Raw genomic sequence first — 20,443 nt, 5'->3', positions numbered from 1 at the left:
CTCCGCAGGGAGTAAAATATCAAACCCTGGATAGTCCCTCCCAATGACTACAGGATATGGGAGTTTAGGAACTATGCCCACGGTCACCTCAATGGGGTTCCCCTGAACCTCTATCTCCACCGGGATGGTGGGGTAATGGCTCACGGCCCCATGCACGCATGTCACTGCTACGCATTTGGCTTGTAGCACCTGACTACTTTTTACCAGCCTACCCAATATGAGAGTGATAGCACTCCCAGAGTCCACAAGCGCTGTAGTCTCTGCTCCATTTATCCTCACTGGCCTGGTGTAATTATGCGGGGGCTAATGCGACCCCCGCGAGGTGGATAAGGGAGCATGGGACCTCCCAATCCCCCAGGTTACATTGCATAGGCTCCTCGGTGCTGGGACATTGTGCTGCTATGTGTCCCCACTCCCCTCATGCATAACATCTATAATTGCTTCTAATCACTCCCCTATCCTGGAGGTTAGGGGGTTTAGTCCCAGGGTTCCCCCCCACTCAGGCCAATCCCTTCCTTCTGGGATGCCCGCTGGTTTTTGGCGCCCCCTTCTTCCACCTAGGACTCCCCGGGGGGTTGGCTGCCCAGCCTTCCATGTTTGGGTTTTTTTCATAGATTCATAGATATTAAGGTCAGAAGGGACCATTATGATCATCTAGTCTGACCTCCTGCACAACGCAGACCACAGAATCTCACCCACCCACTCCTGCGAAAAACCTCTCACCTATGTCTGAGCTATTGAAGTCCTCAAATCGTGGTTTAAAGACTTCAAGGAGCAGAGAATTGTCCAGCAAGTGACCCATGCTACAGAGGATGGCGAAAAACCTCCAGGACCTCTTCCAATCTGCGCTGGAGGAAAATTCCTTCCCGACCCCAAATATGGCGATCAGCTGAACCCTGAGCATATGGGCAAGATTCACCAGCCAGATACCCAGGAAAGAATTCTCTGTAGATTCAGGTGCTTGCTTCAAAAGGGGCCTTCCTTGGGTAGTCGGGTCAATTCCCTGGCTGTCATCCGTTTTTCTACCAGCATCTCATCGGACATGGACGGATTGTTCTGGCTTACCCATTTGCGGCGATCTGGTGGCAGTCCCCGCATGTAATGGTCCATGACCAGGGTCTCCAAAATCTCCAGGCTGCACACCTCGGGTTGTAATCACTTCTGTGCGAGGTGTATGAGGTCGAATAGCTGGGACCTTGGGGTTTCGTTCTCCTGGTATTTCCACTCATGGAACCTCTGGGTCCATACCGCTGCTGTCACCCCTGATCGTGCTAGGATCTCTGCCTTCATCTGGGTATAGTCAATGGCATCCATGGCAGGCAAGTCAAAGTAGGCCTTCTGGGCCTCTCCGCACAAAAAAGGGGCAAGAATGCTGGCCAACTCAGCACATCTCCCAACATCATCTTTGGCAGACAACCAGTGGCCCTCAGGGTTCGCGTCCCATCGGACCCCCGGGCGTGGGTGGTGAGAATCTTCATCTGGTCCACTACCCCTCGCAAGAGGGCACAATCTTGGGTCACCTGGCCCATTAATAATTGATTGGTTTCCTGCTGTAGCCGCACACACTCCTGTTGTGCCATTGCCTGAACCCAGGTGGCCTCCTGCTGGGCTGCCATGGCTTGTACCAGAGCTCTTAACACCTCCTCCATTGTGGTACAAAACAAACACAAAATGAAACAAAAAAATCTCCAAAAACCCAGTGCAGTTTTTTTTTAACCTCTTTCTTCCACCACGCTGTGAACGATGATCCAACGCTTGACAGCAGTTGTGACAAACCTCTGTCCTTGTTTCCCTGTGTCCCGCACTTCCTGGTGGATTTCGCTAGCTTCAGAGGCTCTCTGTGACCCTCCACGTAGCCCTTCTCTCTCTAGAGGCAAGGGTCACAGCCTTCTGAGCCATTTTCATCATAAGCCAGCAAGGGAGGTGAGGAGAAGCAATCCTCCCTTGCACAGTCTCTGTTGTCTCCCAATCTCAGTGATTAATTGGGGCGGGGGGGGGGAGCCCGGGCCCACCCTCTACTCCGGGTTCCAGCCCAGGGACCCTAATAGTAGCAGCTATGGTAGCTGGCTTTTTGGAAGTAGGATGCGTACAATTTCCTAGGCCACTTCCTCACAGCAACCCCCACTTCCTCAATATCTACTTCACCGTTACCTCAGGGCCTCCTTCCTTGCGCCTGAAATGGTTTGTACTGCTCAGTTCCTCCAACAGCACGGCTTCCTCCTACAGCTCTTGACATGCACGCCCAACTGACTAACTGGGAGGCTTTTAACTAGTTTCAGCCAGCCCCTCATTGGCTTCAGGTGTCCCAATCAACCTAGCTATCTTCCCTGCCTTTTGAAAAGATCTTAATTGGCCCCAGGTGTCTTAATTGACCTGGAGCAGCTGCCATTTACTTATCCTGGTAACAGGGATTTGTTTAGCCTGGGGCTAATATATCTGTCTCCCACTACTTTTCTATAGCCATCTGGCCTTGCCCCATCACATATCCCCCCTCCCCTGCCAGTCCCCCCTGGCCAGTCCAAACCTTGCTTGACAGGTAACAAACAGTAAACCTCTACTCCTGAGTTCCCCAGAGACATCTCTGCAGTGCCAGCCCTCTCCTGGAACAGTCACAGAAGTCATTAACTTGGTTGCTCCTTTAAAGAGTCTATATTGCAGCCTGTTAGCTTAACTGAGATTAACCCACCCATCTCTTCAATCAGTGCACAGAATTGGTGTATAGTAAAAGTAAAACAAATTTATTTATCAAAAGGGTTAAGTGATACCAAGTATGAGGAATAAAGATAGAAAGGGTTACAAGCAAACAAAAGTAAAAATATGCTCCTAAGAGTAAAACCTGATTTAGCAAATCAGACTCTCTTGTTCAAAGAAGTGTTTTTCACCCAGTCACTCTTCTAGCATGGCTGACCAGACTCTTTGGCCAGGACCCTTCACAGACCTCAGAGTGCTTGGTTCAGGTGAAGGATGCCAAAATGGTTTTTTCTCTCTCCTTGTATCTTCTCAAATTTCACTGACCCTGCTTTGAGAGGCAGGAAGGCTTCCTGGGGGTACAATCTCCATCCTCTGTGGAGATAAAGTGGTAATCTTTCCCCACATGCCCTCCTGATGGCTTTGTTTACTTTGCATGTGAATGTACATTCATTGTCTCTGCCTGACGGCCAGGCTGGTCGGATAAGCCAAGAAACATTCCTTTGTCTTGGGCCGATTGTGTTTAGGCATTGCTTACCAAGCACATTTTTAGAGTATAATTCTGGCACATATTTATAACGTTTTGTACACACCACACACTGATTTTTGAGACCAGAGTATTATCATTTTGTATGTAATAACTTACACAACATCTTTTAGATTCATGTTATGACAACAGTGTATTAGCTGTAGTGAGTATGTCAGGCGTGACATACGTTGCTGGTAAAGAGGAGTGAACCACAAATGGGGCTCCGTGTCGCACTCACTAAGCACCTGTTTGCATCTGTATCTTTGTGAATAGTAATAATTCTCTAGGTTTGTTTCTGCTCTTGCTTATAGTGTTATAATTCCACTGATTTCAATAGTTGTTCCTGATTTATGCCATTTTGTAAACAAGATCGTAATCAATGTGTATATTTATACTTCAGCTTTATAGTATGGATTAGGCAACATGCAGGGAGGATTTACAAATTAGAACACTAATTGTTTTGCTGTTGTATCTTTCTTTCAGGAAATCTTTCTGCACAGCTATTAACTAATGTCCATTATATCTTTCTCTTTCAATAGGACCCAGTCCAGTATTTGACCTCCAAGTTATAAATGTCAACACAACAGAAGTAAACTTAAGATGGCAAAACAATGACACTGCTGCTTCTCAGTACACTTACATAGTAGTCTCAGAAGGAAATGGATCTCTAACTAATAAAAGCAATACATATCAACTCACAAATTCTACATTTGAGGCTAGAATTACCAGTTTAAACCCTGGCACCTCCTATACATTCACGGTGTTTCCACAAGCAGGTGATAAAATAACAGAAGGAAACCGAAAAAACATAACTAACTGTACAGGCAAGTTACAAAAATATATGCCTCTTTCATTTAAATGCTTTGTTTTTTGTGTATTGGATAGAAAACAGTTGATTTGCTTATTTAGCACCCAAAAGTGTGCTAGGTGCCTTACCAATATGTAGGCAGACCAGTTCCTACTTCTGAGGTTTACATTCAAAAGTCCTGATCTTGGAGCATTACTAGTCCTTACACAAGTAGTACATGGCTTTTCATCAGGACTGGTGGCATAAGTAAGGTGTTGCAGGACTGGATCATTGATAGAAAACATACAAATGAAGGGACTGAGAGGATGCAATATGAGATTTCTGATGTTTTTTATTTTATTTTGTATTTTATACTTTGCCTGTCTGAAGTCAGTATTGTTACACTGGTTTTATACCAATGTATGTGAACTCAGAATTGGAATAAAAATATTTTGAAGACATTTGGGAATAAAATTTAACTCTGTGCACATCCATCGTCTCCAATGAAGTAGCAGAAGGTATGCATCAGAGTGGAATTTAGCCCACGATCTTTGTGCGCCACCATGTAAGGATAACAGCAGTCTTTTTCTGTAGAACAGTCATTCATGAAGTATTTAATGTCACTTACCTTTTGGATGACAGATTTTTTTCAAGCTAGTTGCTTCTTCCTTTGCACTTTTTCCTGCGTTTTTAAACACAGTCTAAACTCTTAAACCTCGGAATGTTAAAAGAAAAAAGTGGTCAGAGAATAAAGGCAAAATGTATACTATAAATCAGAGAAGAAAGGAATATAGCGCCATGGGAAGAAAGACTGGCATGTGGTATAGAGATGAGAGGGAATAGAAAAATAGCAGAGAACATAAAAGGAAATAGGTGCTAGATAATATTTATTACTTATGTACAGTATTACAATAAACATACGTGGTGCTTCACAGGCAGATGAAAACCAGGGCTCCTGCCCTGCGGACCTTAAGTGGATTAAACAGATAATGTAAGGTGACCAGACAGCAAGTGTGAAAAATCGGGACAGAGGTGGGGGGGGGTAATAGGAGTCTATATAAGAGAGAGACCCCAAAATGGGGACTGTCCCTATAAAATTGGGGCACCTGGTCACCCTAAGATAACCATCCAGTTTGTTCCACTAAGCTGTTTTCTTCTTTTGCAGATGCTGCACCAGTGTCTTCATTTAACTGTACACCAGTGACTAAAGAGCCTAAGTTAACAGTAAAGTGGGAGCTCCCTGCTGGTGTCAGTACTGGCTTCAGCATTAATACATTCAATGATGCCTGGAGCAATGAAACACTGGTTTGGTCTGGTAACCTAGATACAACTATAACAAATTTAAATTATTCTACCTCCTACAATGTTAGGATTATAACCTGTTCATGTGGGAAAGAAAGCCTTCCAGTGGAAAGAACATGTGTTACAAGTATCACGGGTAAGTGTAAAAAGTTTGGTGTGGGGTACAGGGCCAAAAAAAAAAAGAACTCTAAGTTACAAAATGCAAAATGTGTAGCATTATACAGTACATGTGAATATTCAAGCTATGAGAGAGAGACTTTATCTTCATTCAAAGTTGTGTGTGAGAATATATATATATATATATAATATATATTAACTCTGTAGAACTAGTATGATCAAAGATACGGACTTTCATTTCCTTACAGCATTTTTATATGGATGGGACACTATTTCTTTGTTGGCTTGCTTGGTTTTAAAGATGCTTCTTTAAGTGACATTAAAATGTGCTGGGTAATGTGCGTTTATATGATGTCGCCCAATGTGCAAATTGCAATAATGGGAGAAAATGGTGGGCTTTCTTTGTAACTTTTCCTAGGTAGTTGGAGAAGATAGATATTTCAACATAAGGTATCTTTCTCCTTGATTCACCTTTTCCTTCCCACATGTTGAGATGCTAATTTAATATTAATATTTCTCTGTTACAGACCCACCTGCTCCAGGAGAAGAGCCTAATATTACGTCAGTCACTCACAAGTCCTTTAAAATTGAGGTCAATAGGTTTGAGTCAAAAAATGGACCGCTAACGGCCTATGCAATAGTAATCACAACAGCTAAAGGTAAGATGTTAGCTCCCAGATGTATTATTATTATATCAGACATCATGTGTGTATCCATTGGGGACAAACTTTTTAGATCCTAAACTAAGTGGAAGGGGAAGAATTACTCCTGATATTTGCAGTTGCTGTTCAGAAACATAGAGTGACATTCTGGCTCAACTAAAGTCAATGGCAAAACTCTCATTGACTTCATAGGCCAGGATTTCACTCATAGACTTGACTAGCCTGAATTAGTCTAGTTCATAGGCCTTTCACAATGTTGCCACTATGCTATCTGATCAGCTTCCTTATTGGTTTGCCAATAACATGAACTGCAAAATTGAATAGTGTCTTTTCTTTGTAGAATGATTCTAGGGGCTGGTAATTAACAACTTCTGAAGTTTGGGGTGTTTTTCAAGGCTGTAAAGATTATTACAACAAACATGTCAGAAAGTTGGGGGAGGTGAAGCACTGTTTTCCAATTGTACTAATAATTGCCTATTGTCATTGCGGGGTGGGAGGAATTTTATGGATGAAAGGCAGGATGAACATTGTCAGCATCACATGCTATGGGAAACTGAGGAAGCCATAAGGCTTGCTATGGAGAATTGCTATAAAACACATTACCTGTAAAACATCAAAAATCAAAGAAAAATTTTACTTGGTTAACCACAGTGATAATTCATGAAATCAGCAAGCCTGTTCTTTGTTGGTTAAAATATGTTTAATTCCTGCAAATGAAGGCAGCTGAAATAAGTGGTTCCCCAGGGCAGGATTTTATTGACATATAAATAAACAGATATAATGATACCTCAGCTTGCCTTTTGTTTTAACAATGGGTATGTATCTCCAAGCAGCTTCCTTTTGTAAATCTTCCCTCCATATTTTTTTTAAGTACACTTTCTTGTACAATAGTGATTACATGATCAGTGATACTTGAATAGCTTCTTGTACTCCGGTATCCTCAGTTTGCCTTAATTGACTGCCCCAAAATTACATTGTTAATGTCAGTGTTTTATCAACATACTTGTATTTTTTTCAGATGCCTCTAACCACTAATATTTAAAGCTGAATCACATGCAAAGCACGGTTCTATATTGTGTTTGTTCACTTGGGCAAGAAAATAGATTTGTCTAGTCATGACTGATGGAAATTGAAAAGGGAAATACCAATTTGTCAGCATCAGATGCTTTACTGTGAGGGGAAAAAATGTTAGGAAATGGCTCATCAGCCTTGATAAAGTGTAACTTTAATGCTCCAACTGTATAATGTTCAACTGTCTCTAATCTTAGTACACTAAGTTTAGGGTGGGTTTGTGTTGTTTGGGACTGTAATATAATTCATTTGTAACTGTTTTTCATCATTCTCTTCAGTGCAGAAACAGCATCAGCTGCTCTAATGTAAAGCAAGCAGGGTTTCAGAGAAACTATTCTGCCTTGAGCCCTGATCCTGCACCATTAAAGGCAATGATTTCAGTGAGCCCTAATTTCCTCCTGTAGCATGCACATAACTGGTTTTTTAGCTGTTACAGTTTGCTCACAAAACAACCTTCCCTAGCCTTTCTGCAACCTCTTGTTAGATATTAATTTAATGCTATTTCCTTTAAAAAGGGGGGTTTATTTTTTAAAAGCAATAAGTGGGGATGCACGAGGGCAGCCTTGAGTGCAGGACTAGAAGACCTCACGAGATCCCTTCCAGTCCGATACTTTTATGGTTCACTTCTGTGATATGCACAAATTCCGCTAACAATGGCCAGCTACTTCCTCCTCACATAACACTTTGAACATTTAACTCTGTGTATTTGCTATTAACTCATCTCTGACAGCAAGTGATTTGAAGTGCATTGTTACCTCATAATTTTTTCATGGTTTAGCAACATAATCTGCTTCAAAATCCAGGAATTCTCTCCTTGACAACAACATAGGGCAGGGATGGGGAGAAACAGACTAATGTATTTAGACAACCTTGCTTTATGTTTTGTGATATAAGGTGTTTTTATACCATTACCCACTCCACCTTCACCCGGGAATTTACAACATTAGATTAAAAATTATGTTTAAAACATTATTTTAAGCAATTTGACTTAAAGTGATTGCATGGCTTGATAGCATTACTGATGTCCCAAATTACAAGTCCAGTCAACACAGGAAATATTTCTTCTGAGTCTTCTGGACTAGGAGCTATTGACTCCCAAACAACTCCTATTTGGTCTATGTCGACCAGTTCTTTTAATCTCTCCCAACAGGAAGAGGAGGCCAAAGCAGCCCTTATTTCTCAGGTTCTTGAGGTTTATGCGCTAAATCCTGGCATCCTAAGAGCCTGTCTTCATTATCAAATTGGATCCAATTTGTTAACTCAACTCCTCAAGGTCATGTTCTGACTCAGTATTAAGCACAGCTTTGCAGCTAGTGGAGGCAGGAATGATGTAGTAGCATGGCCTACCAGGTCTGGCTTTGGTCTAGCTGCTGCTTTAGTTTCTCCTTCTCTCAGTCTAGATTACCCACCCTCGGAGTCTGGTTTGGTTCCTGCAGTAGTTGGGGGTCCACGTCACTGCAAAAGGCTAAGTCATTAAAGAAAAAGTCCGCCCCTTCCAGGGTCTCCAGCACCAAAACAAACACAAGAGTCTTCCACCTCAGTCTCAAGCTGGACACAGCCCCTCCTTCCTGAAGATCTGTCTGAATTCTTTCTTCAAAATCCAGACCCACGCCAGCCTGCCATCTTTTCACTCTCACCCCTCATGCTCTCCTGGGCTTCTCTGAGTCTCTCCCTGCTCTCTACCAAGCACTGACTCCCAGGGCTTTCTACCTGGAATCTCCCTTCACACCTTTTCATCCTCGACAAGTTTCTGGTTTAGCTCCACCTCAGAAGGCCTAATTTAGCCACACAACCTGCCTGTTATGTGACTTTGCTCATTTTCTTCACCTGGAGAGGCGGGTAAATGTGTCACATGTGGGAGTGGATCCATATCCGCTGAAAGGGCCATCCTTAAAGTCACTCAGTGACAGGCAAGTTGTGTTAAACATCTTGTCAGCTGGCTGTGATAAACCTGTACGTGTCAACTGATCATGGTTAAACACGACTTGTCCCATCTACACTGACTGCAAAGCTGTGTTAGTTAATGCGGCTCCTCAAAGTCAGGTTCTAACATGATCTGATTTGTCTAGTGAAGACTGTCCGAGCAGGACTTTCAGCAGTGTGCAGTGTAGTTTCAGTACAGAAGACTTTCAGCGCAGGTAGTTTTCTGCAGAGAAATTGTTTGTATATTCAGTCTTCAGCATACTTAAAAAATTTAAACCAAAAGGTTATTAAAACAGTGACATTCTCTGGGGGCAAAATAAATAAATTGTTCTACAGTGAAGAGTATCTGAGATTGTCCATATTGCCCTCAGCCTTTAATTTCAGGCAATATTCCACATTTGCTGGAATAGTCATAACCGTTAGTTATTTTCTTTACTATTATTGCCCTTGAGCCAGTCACTGTATTTTAAAATACAATTTTACAAAAACATTAGTTTATGTCTGTTGTATATTTGTTTTTTCAGAAGGCATTGAACCTCCAAATAGCAGTTTGAGTTATACATACAACGACTTCCAGGAAAAGAAAACAAACACTTATGTAACGTTTGTCATAAACGCTACACAAAAGAGAGCCTTTTCCTCCCGTTCAGATAGTTCGCCATACGTAATGGAAGTAGGAAATACAGCCACATCGTGTGGCTATTACAATGCACCGCTGGAACCACTTGGTTCATACCGGTATTTATCTTGTTGTTTGTTGTAATTTCCTTGTATACAATTGAAATTTAAGTAATAATTGGATCACCAGATCATAAATACTGCTTGTCAGGCTTAGATTGTTAATGTCATCTAATGTGACTATTTCATTTTCCCTTCCTCTCATCAGGGCAAGTGTTGCAGGTTTCACTAAAATTGAATTTAACAGTAGTGATGGTGGACGTATTGTTGAAGAGAGAAGCTATGTATCATTTACACCTTATTCTCAGGCAATTACGTTACCCCAGGATCCAGGTAAAGCTAACATAAAATGTTGCATTGCATGTTTTGCATATATTGGGCCCAACTGTGTTCTCATTTCAATTCTTGGCAAAACACACATTGACTTCAATGAAAGGAGGCTTGGGTCTGTTTATCTGTAATTTTGTAATGTAGTTGGTCTGTAGATTTACCACTGAGCAGTTCTACGAAAACTCTCTTGTATGCATATATTACATAATCCCTTACAGTAACATTAAAAATGACAAAACAAGCCCAAAACATGGTATACTAAAATGAGAGTGGAAAGCTGCTGAGACAAGAAGACTCTGAGAGATAAGTAAAGTAGAGATTGCAATTACTGTGTTTTTGCACTCTCTGTAAATTAGAGATTGACATGTAGAAAAGAAATGGTGGAATCATGCTCCTATAATCCCAGTATTTCTTGTTTAGCTCCATTCTTACTGCTGTTCCTTATCAACACTTGATATTGGCATCACTTAAAGGTGTTTCACAGCTACAGAGAGGAAGGATGGGCCGGTGGGTAGGGTGCTAGCTGGGGACTTCAGAGTCCCAAGTTCAATTCCTTGCTCTGTCACAGACTTCCTGTGTCTCTAGGCCAGATTTTCAGATGTGTTTAAGTGCCTAAAGATCCAGATAGGTACATAGGGGGTGTGATGGATGCCACCTGGAACTGGGATACCACTGAGCCAGCCTGACCCACCAGCCTGGGCTCCCTTTACACTGTATTGCTGTGACAAGCTCTCGAGCACATGCTGTGATCAGCTCTGTATGGGAAAGCTTCAGCTAAGGAAATTCCAAGCTGCTCAGGCACACACCCCCTCTGGAGTGTAAACCCAAAATTATACCATCTTGCACTGCACAGGGAACTGTACAGCATAAGCTCATGAAATTCATTCCCTCCTTCAATGCGGAGAGGAATATACACAACAGCTTTCTGCCCCAAGTTATGATTTCCACATACACTGGTTTTAGACAAGCAAAAACTAGTGTATTAACCTCAAAAGATAGATTTTAAGTGATTTTAAGGGATAGCAATCAGATCAAAGCAGATTACCTAGTAAATAAACAAAACATGCAAACTAAGCTTAATATACTACATAGATTGGATATGACTAGCAAATTCTCATCCTAAATGATGATACCAGCAGGCTGCAAGTTCTTAAGGGGCAAGCTGTTCAGGCTTACAGCTTAGAAACCCCAGGTGTTCCATTCACAGGCTAAAAATCCCTTTAGCCGGGGTCCAGCACTTCTTCCCCCCTCCCCCCAGTTCAGTCTTTGTTCCTCAGGTTTTTCCAGCAGTGTCTTTGGGAGGGGAGTCAGTGAAGAACCACAGTGATGTCACTTCCCTGTCTTAAATAGCCTTTGCATATGGCGGGAACCCTTTGTTTCAAAGCTTGGTTCCCACTCCAGTCAGCGGGAAAACACTGGTATCCAAGATGGAGTCCAACACCAGGTTACATGTCCCTGTAGTGTTACAGCAGCCATGAGTTGGATGCTGTCTGTAGCATCCTGAGGAAGCCCCCTCCCCACAGGTGGGCAATAATCTTTTTCTAAGGTCTATTGTTCTCTCCTAATGGCTCATTAACCTGAATGGGCCCTTTCCAGCCAGCCATGGAGACTGAGAGCCTTTTGTCTAGTGGGTGTTCCCCGTGTGTAAACACAATTTGTAATACAGCTACATAGTCAATATTCCTAACTTCAGATACGAAAATGATACGTGCATACAAATAAGATAATCATATTCAGTAAATTATAACCTTTTCAATGATCTCACTCATGACCTATCCTGCATAAAATACATGATGATTATGTTATATCATATACTAATATCTCTATGAAGAGTATGGGGTGTAGTGTCACAGTGGTATTTTTCAAAATTGCATCAGTGGGATAGATGCCTATCTGTCTTTAGGCGCCTAAATACCTTTGAAAATATGGCCTCTGTGCGAGTCACTAGGGCGTCGCTCCCAGCGGGCGCTCTGTCTACACTGGCGCTTTACAGCGTTGAAACTTGCTGCGCTCGGGGAGGGTTCCCCCCCCGAGCGAGAAAGCTGCAGCGCTGTAAATTGCCAGTGTAGACAAGCCCTTGGTTTCCAATGTCCATTAGAAAACTACTATAATCTTAGTTGAGCGATGATGCAGAAATTCCAAGTTTTTATTCAATCAGACATTATAGGTCAGCTCATTTCATACGGGTGTCCTTTGCTTGTGAAATTTACTGTAGATAGCAGAAATCTAAATTGTTAATGGTTCATACTTTTCACTTTGATACTTTCTTATATGACACTTGAATATACTTTCATCTAAGCTGAGACCTCTCCTTCCTCTTACTGGGCACAGTTTGTGAAATGAATTGCAGGTTCAGATTTAAATAGATGCATCTCAAACTATCTGATTTGCTCCCTGAGTTGGATAGCTCAAAATGCAACTTCTCAGGCTGTCCCTTGCAATCAAAATCCAGGTACAAAAATGGAGCCACCTTTCTGAAAATTGTGTGTGATTTAATAAAACTTGAGGAAAATGGATGAAACTATGGCAGCTAACACCAGCTGACAATCTGTCCCTTGATTGTTTTACACCATCTATTCACTCTGAATACAGTATCTTCTGTGACAAAGTTCGTGCTCTACCTTGGTGGGTCTTGTGCTTATTGGCGGATTTGCTCGCCTTGGAGCTTCACGGCAGCCCTCAGCTTGGCCGTTTTTCTGAATCCACAGCTCAGGTCGACTCCTCCTGTGTCTGACCAGGAGTTGGGAGGTTTGGGGGGAACCCGGGCCCGCCCTCTATTCCGGGTTCCAGCCCAGGGCCCTGTGGAATGCAGCTGTCTAGAGTGCCTCCTGGAACAGCTGTGCGACAGCTACAACTCCCTGGGCCACTTCCCCATGGCCTCCTACCAACACCTTCTTTATCCTCACCATAGGACCTTCCTCATGGCGTCTGATAATGCTTGTACACCTCAGTCCTCCAACAGTCCGCATTCTCACTCTCAGCTCCTAGTGCCTCTTGCTCCCAGCTCCTCACACGCCCACCACAAACTGAAGTGAGCTCCTTTTTAAAACCCAGGTGCCCTGATTAGCCTGCCTTAATTGATTCTAACAGTTTCTTGATTGGCTGCAGATGTTCTAATCAGCCTGTCTTAATTATCTCCAGAAGGTTCCTGATTGTTCTGGAACCTTCCCTGTTGGGAAACGGAACGTCTTTTGCTTGCTCCTCAGCTATCTGCTTTCTGTTCTTTCCTAAAGCCCCCTGGCCCAGATTTTTCTTACTTTTTGCACCTGCCTTAGTCCCCCCCCGACCGGGCCAGACACTTTTTTGTTTTTTCTTGATTCTTTGTTTTTTTTTTCCCGTCTACGTCCTTCGCCAGCACCCGCCCCCCCCCACGCCTGCTTTCGGGCGCAGCTATTTGCCTCAGCTGAGCCCCCGGAGGAGGGGGGGGAAGATTGCCGATTTGCTGTCCGGAGGCAGGAGTGGAAACCCCCAGACCCAGCCGTTTTGCCAGCAGCTCAGACTTTACAACATTCTTAACATGCCGGAAGCCTTGGAACACAGCCAACACAGCCGGAGAAGAAGATTTCAGCAGACAGAAGAAATAATTCAAGAGAGCTATAAATCATCGTGAAGGGGGCCGTAAGACTGAGTAATTTTCTGAATTATACTCTCGTGGGGGGGAGTTTGACTGTGATTACTTGCATTTGTGGCGGCACAGAGGGTGTGGTGTGGAGACCCCCACCCCCGATCCATCGGTGCCCCTACCCCCCCATTGTTATTACAACTGTCACGGCCCCCCCGCCGTCTGTCCCTGCTGGCAACCTGCCATCTCCCTTCGGATCCAGCTGTTCGCTTTGAACTTTGCCTTCCGGACCAGACATAACAGCCGACCAACCGAGACTCTTTGGACAAACGTATGTGGGTCTGCACCCCCCCCCCCGGATTGCTTATCCCACAGCTTGCCCCTATTACCGGACCCCGATTTTGTTTTTTCCCCCCCTCCCCCAGTCTAATTCTCTCGGCATTCTTCCCCTCCCCGCCCGCAGCCTAGTGGAAGGAGGGGCTACTCCGTTTCTCCCCTCCTCCTTCCGGTGTCTCCCTGTCTCTCCCTGCTCACAATGGTGGGGAACGAGAGGGGCGAGACTGCTTCAACAAATTTAGTTGTCCCTCCCCCACCACCACCCCTGCCCGACCCCCAAGGTCCCCCCCCTACCACTATTGTTAAGATACTTGCCACCCACCCTGCTGGGCACCGGTAGCAGGAGGCACCAGGGTGATTGCTGCTGCTGCTGCACCCACCGCCCACCCAGATTCTAGGAAACCCCCCCCAGTTCGCCGGAAGGGCCAGGGCGGGTGGAAAGGAAAGGGCCCCGCTAAAACCACTGAGCCCTCTATGGCAGGGGCTGCCCCCACTGCTGTGGCCTCGTCATCAACCGTGGCGCCCCTCCCTGCGTTTCCCTCCACCAGCTCTGCGAATGTTCCTCCCCCGGCCCCCAGGACGTATGCCCGGGCGGCAGCGGGCTCCCCCCTGCCTGCTGCCTCGTCATCTCGCCCCCCCCGCCTCCGCCACCATCACCAGCGGCCGAGGCCCTTTCCCCGCCTTGACCAGGAAGCACGGCGTCCGTTGCCTCCTGGTGCCCGCCTCGCCCCACGTGGAGACATACGTGCAGGCGTTGGCGAAGGTGGTAGGACCCACGGCTATTGTGGCGGCCTCCAAGATGTATGGGAAGGTCGTTTTCTTCTTAGCCTCGGAGGATGCCGCCCAGGAGGCGGTAGAGAGGGGCCTGACGGTGGGGGGGTGTTTGTCCCCCTAGAACCGTTGGAAGACCTGGGCGTTCGCCTCGTCCTTACCTCCGTTCCTCCCTTCTTACCCAATGCTGCCCTGTTACCCGCTCTTTCCACCCTGGGGAAACTTGTCTCTGTCATCAGCCCTCTCCCGTTGGGCTGCAAGGACCCCACCCTCCGTCACATTTTTTCGTTCCGCCGGCAAGTGCAGCTTCTACCACCGGCAGGGGCGCGTGACGAAGAGGCGCTTGAGGGGTCCTTTCTAATCCCCTACCAGGGAGCCCGCTATCAGGTCTTTTATTCTACCGGAGAGGCCCGGTGCTACCTCTGCCGTTCAGCGGGGCATGTCCGCAGAGACTGCCCTTTGGCCCGGGGGGGAGGGGCACCCGAAACCCCCGAGACCTGGCAGGACATCGGCCCCGTCGCTGACGACGCCCCTGGCTGCCCAGCACCTGAAACCAACCCTCCTCCTACTCGACCCATCGCTGCTCCCGTCCGGGCCCAAGAGATACCTTCCCTACAATGCCTGGGCGAGCGAGGGGTTTCCACCCTTGCTAGTACCAACCCAACAGAGCCCATGGAGGAGGGTGTGGCAAGGATATTATCAGGTATAGGAGAGGGCCCTCCCCAAGGAGAAGCCCCCGCCCCTCATGTTGCCCCACCGCTACCTCCCCAAACCCCTAAACCATCGCCTCCGCCCCCCAACACGACCCCTGCTAACCAGCCCCCAGATGACGCTATGGAGGGCTGGACCCTAGTCCAGGGGAAGCGAGGCAAGCGGAAGGCTCGAGCTCCGCTGCATCCACCCGACGCGGAAGCCCCCCGGAAGACCAGGAAAGGAGGCACTGCTATCGAGCCTCCCGCCATGGCCGCGAGCGAGGTCCATCCGCTGGTGTCGGGAGGGGAAGACGGACTGGCATTGGAGGGCAGAATCCCCCCTCCACGGGAGACCCTCCCCTCCGAGACTTCTGAGGACGCCCCTTCTGCCTGGACGCTACCCGAACCCCCTGCGGACCCCGAGGCGGCCGTTGAGGTGGGCCCTAGAGGAGAGGCCCCCGGGGTGGCAGGAGTTGGCCTCTCCCCCGTGTATGCGGAGATTGAGGCCCTAGATTTGACCCCGGTCACCCAGGGAGGGGATGATCTGCTGCCGGCTGGCCTCGAGCTGGGCAGCCTTACCCCAGCCTCCCTTTCCCCATGCTCCCTCCCCCTAATTGCCTTCCCGGGTGAGCACCCTGCAGAAGGCGGTCCACCACCTGATGCCATGGCAGCTAAGACCACCATGGAGCCAGCACCTAGCATTATTGGGAGCCCCCTCCCTTACCCCTTAACCCTTGACTCTGCTCAGGAGGCACTTTCCTTTAGCTGCTTGCCTCCTGCACCCCAGAGCCTTACCCCTGCCCCTGCCCCCACCCCTGCCCAAGGTCCCTCCTCCTGTAATGTTAATGCCGCCCCTGGGGTTATTTCCTTTCCGCCTTTTGCAGATTCCCCCCAGGGAGCAGTCTTTGCACTTTCTAGCCGCGACCCATTAGGAGTGGCAATTTTTCCCCTGCCATCCCCCTCCACCCCAAGGCGTGAAATGAATTTAATAATCCCAGCCTGTCAGACGCCCCGTCGGTGGTCCGCACCCTGTCTACCTGCCTTAGCGGACCACGAGGCTGTAATAAGAGGCCCATCAGGGAATACCTCGGGAATTGTAACCCCCCCCCACCCATGAGCTGCGGCATGCGCTACGGAAGTTCCTGGAGCACACCCATGGCACCCGCAATAGGGCACAGCTGGCTCTTCAGCTATGGGGGGACTTTGATCAAATCCTCCAGGCCACAAGGGCCCTTATAAAGGAGGGCAGGGGGCAAGGAAAGCGCGGTGCTGCGGCCTACGAGCGAGCCCGCAGCTTCCGACGCGATCTACTCACCCACGGGATGGGTCATGGGTTGCTGTGCAACCCGCCGGGGGCCCTGAACCCCCCCGCCAATACGAGGCCCCCACCCCCCCAGCCCTCCGCATGACGCCTCTTATTATTGCGACCCTGAATACCAGGGGCTGTAGGATGGCTCTCCGCAGGTCCCAGGTGCTCTCTTACCTTCGGGAAGGGAGGTACTCTGTAGTTTTCCTGCAGGAGACCCATACGGACCCAGCCGCCGAGGACAGGTGGCGGCTGGAGTGGGGGGACGGGGTATACTTTAGCCATTTTGTGACCTGGCAGGCTGGAGTGGCAACCCTGTTCTCCCCCAACCTACGGCCTGAGGTGCTAGGGGTCAATGAGGCCGTGCCGGGCCACGTGCTGCACCTTCGAGTCCGTATGGAGGGGCTTGTGGTTAATCTTGTTAACATCTATGCCCCGCAAATGAGCTCCAGGCGGCCACAATTTTATCAGCAGGTGTCCGACTTTCTCGGCACCCTGGATTCACACGAGTGCCTGGTCCTGGGAGGGGACTTTAACACCACCCTCGAGGAACGGGACCGCTCAGGGGCCGAACCGAGTCCGGCCGCTGCGAATATTCTCCAAGGGATAGTTGATCATTGCTCCCTAGTGGACGTCTGGCGTGACCATCACCCAGCTGACACCTCCACGTTCACCTTTGTCCGGGTGGAGGCCCATCGGTCACACCACTCTCGGTTGGACCGTATTTACTTATCCCGTTTCCATCTTTCACAGGCCCGCTCCTCCGCCATTCGGCCGGCCCCATTCTCCGATCATCATTTAGTCACTGTAACAGTCTCCCTCCGTGCAGAGAGACCGGGGCCGGCCTATTGGCACTTTAATAACAGCCTGTTGGAGGACGAGAGCTTTGTGATGTCCTTCCGGGAGTTTTGGCTGGCCTGGCGAGAGCAGTGGCATGCCTTTCCCTCAGTGCGGCGATGGTGGGATCTCGGGAAGGTGCGCGCCAAGCTCTTCTGCCGTGACTACACCCGGGGCTCCAGCCGACGGCGAAATGCGGCGATAGAGCAGCTGGAACGGGAGGTCTTAGAGATGGAGAGGCACCTGGCCGCCGATCCCGAGGACCCGTCCCTCTGTGGAGCGTGCCGGGAGAAGCGGGAGGAGCTCCGGGCCCTTGAGGACCACCGGGCCCGAGGTGCCTTCGTTCGGTCCCGCATCCGCCTCCTTTGGGAGATGGACCGCGGCTCCCACTTCTTCTATGCCCTGGAGAAAATGAGGGGGGCCAAGAAACACGTCACCTGCCTTCTTGCGGAAGACGGCACCCCCCTCACGGATCCGGAGGAGATGTGTGGGAGGGCCCGTGACTTGTACACAAGCCTTTTCTCCCCGGACCCGACCGATCCTGACGCTTGCGAGGTGCTCTGGGAGGAACTCCGCACGGTCAGCGTGGGCGACCGAGACCGACTAGAGCTGCCTCTCACCCTGGCCGAGTTCTCGGAAGCCCTCCGTCGCATGCCCACCAATAAATCTCCGGGCATGGACGGGCTGACCGTGGAGTTTTACCGCGCGTTCTGGGACATTCTCGGCCCAGACCTAGTCACCGTCTGGGCTGAGTCCTTGCAGAGCGGGGTCCTCCCTCTGTCATGCAGGCGAGCGGTGCTCGCTTTGCTGCCGAAGAAGGGGGACCTCCGCGATCTACGAAACTGGCGTCCCGTCTCACTCCTTAGCACGGATTACAAAATCGTAGCGAAAGCAATCTCGCTGCGGCTAGGGTCCGTGATGGCGGACGTGGTCCACCCAGACCAGACCTATACTGTCCCGGGTCGCAGCATTTTCGACAACCTCTTTCTAGTCCGAGACCTTTTGGGACTCAGGCGGAGAGATGGTCTATCGTTCGCCCTCCTGTCTCTTGATCAGGAGAAGGCGTTCGATAGAGTAGACCATGGGTACCTCCTGAACACTCTGCAGGCGTTTGGATTTGGACCTCAGTTTGTGAGTTTTCTTCGGGTGCTGTATGCCTCCGCTGAGTGTTTGGTTAGGCTCAACTGGACCCTGACTGAACCGGTCAGCTTCGGGCGAGGAGTGCGGCAGGGGTGCCCCCTCTCGGGCCAGTTGTACGCTCTGGCGATCGAGCCTTTCCTCTGTCTCCTCCGCAGGAGGATGACAGAGTTGGTGCTGCGGGAGCCAGAGCTACGGCTGGTCCTGTCGGCGTATGCCGATGACGTACTCCTCATGGTCCAGGACCCGGGCGACTTGGCGCGAGTGGAGGCATGCCAAGCCATCTATTCGGCAGCCTCCTCTGCCCGAGTCAACTGGGTCAAGAGCTCTGGCTTGGCGGTGGGGGACTGGCGGCAGGTGAGCTCCCTCCCACCCGCACTTCAGACCATCCGGTGGAGTGCGGGTCCACTGCTCTATCTCGGCGTTTACCTTTCCGCCACGCATCCTTCCCCGCCGGAGAACTGGCAAAATTTAGAGGGCGGGGTGATAGAGCGGATCCGGAGATGGACGAGGCTACTCCGATGTCTCTCCCTCCGAGGGAGAGCACTGGTGCTTAACCAACTAGTCCTGTCCACGCTCTGGTACCGGCTCAACACCCTGGCCCCGGCCCCGGGTTTCCTGACCCACCTCCGGAGATTGATTCTAGAGTTCTTCTGGTCAGGAATGCACTGGGCCCCTGTTGGAGTTCTTCATTTACCCCTGAAGGAAGGAGGGCAGGGCCTGAAGTGTCTGTACACTCAGGTCCGCGTTTTCCGCCTCCAGGCCCTGCAGAGGCTCTTTTATAGTGCACATAGTTCGGCGTGGAGCATACTGGCGCACGCCTTCCTGCGCCGTTTCTAAGGGCTTCGATATGACCAGCAGCTCTTTTATCTTTCTCCGAGGGGTTTTCCGCGAGACCTCTCCGGACTGCCGGTCTTCTACCAGGACCTCCTCCGGACCTGGAAACTGTTTCTAACAACCAGGTCCGTGGCGGCCACCGTGGGAGCAGATCTCCTCACGGAGCCCCTGCTACACAACCCCCAGCTCCGTGTGCAGGTGGCGGAGTCCCGCTCGGTGTGCCAGAGGTTGGTCCTGGCGGAAGTCACGAGGGTCGGAGACCTCCTGGACTACGACCGGAGAGACTGGCTGGATCCCCTGACGCTCGCTCGGCGCATGGGGCTCTCCAGCCTCCGTACCCCCCGGCGCGTACTTCAGGAGGTGAAGGCCGCCTTGACCCCCGCTGCTCGGGCTTATGTTAGCCGAGCCTTGTGCGAGGGCGCACCCCGCCCATCCCTTACCCCAGGCCCACCGGACCTTTCCATCGGGCCCCTACCCCGTAGATCCCAACAAACCCCTCACCCTTTCACTGCAAGCCGGCTGCACGAACTGCAGCCGGTTAGCTTTCAAATTGCACCACAGAAATACTTATATACACTTACACTTCACACCCTTCACGCCCACACCCTGGTGTCCCGCCCCGATACAAAGTGGCGGGATCTCCTGCCACCTTTGGAGGGTGAGCAACCTCGGTGGGCCAGCCTGTATTCCACCTTGGTCCCAAGGCCCGTCGGGGACATCAGTTGGCGGCTCCTTCATGGAGCTGTGAGCACGGGCGTGTTTTTGACACGGTTTACCCCCATTCCGGACACTTGTCCTTTCTGTAATGTGAGGGAAACCCTGGCGCACGTGTATTTAGAGTGTGCCAGATTGCAGCCCCTTTTCCGGCTCCTCACAAA

General features: G+C 49.1%; 1 protein-coding gene across 1 annotated transcript in view; it reads left to right on the top strand.

The window, feature by feature from the left end:
• PTPRJ (protein tyrosine phosphatase receptor type J) overlaps nt 1–20,443 on the top strand; it is a 137,382-nt gene that overhangs the window by 96,469 nt on the left and 20,470 nt on the right. Inside the window, exons 9-13 of the mRNA XM_084630226.1 lie at nt 3,757–4,041; nt 5,170–5,442; nt 5,951–6,082; nt 9,604–9,817; nt 9,966–10,090. Coding sequence (XP_084486352.1) covers nt 3,757–4,041; nt 5,170–5,442; nt 5,951–6,082; nt 9,604–9,817; nt 9,966–10,090 — 1,029 coding nt within the window. The remainder of the gene's footprint in view (nt 1–3,756; nt 4,042–5,169; nt 5,443–5,950; nt 6,083–9,603; nt 9,818–9,965; nt 10,091–20,443) is intronic.

Source organism: Lepidochelys olivacea (assembly GCF_965140295.1).
Source record: "Lepidochelys olivacea isolate rLepOli2 genome assembly, chromosome: 6".
Classification (NCBI taxonomy): domain Eukaryota; kingdom Metazoa; phylum Chordata; order Testudines; family Cheloniidae; genus Lepidochelys; species Lepidochelys olivacea.
The sequence above is the reverse complement of the archived record's forward strand: the minus strand, read 5'-3'. Positions and strand labels throughout refer to the sequence as shown.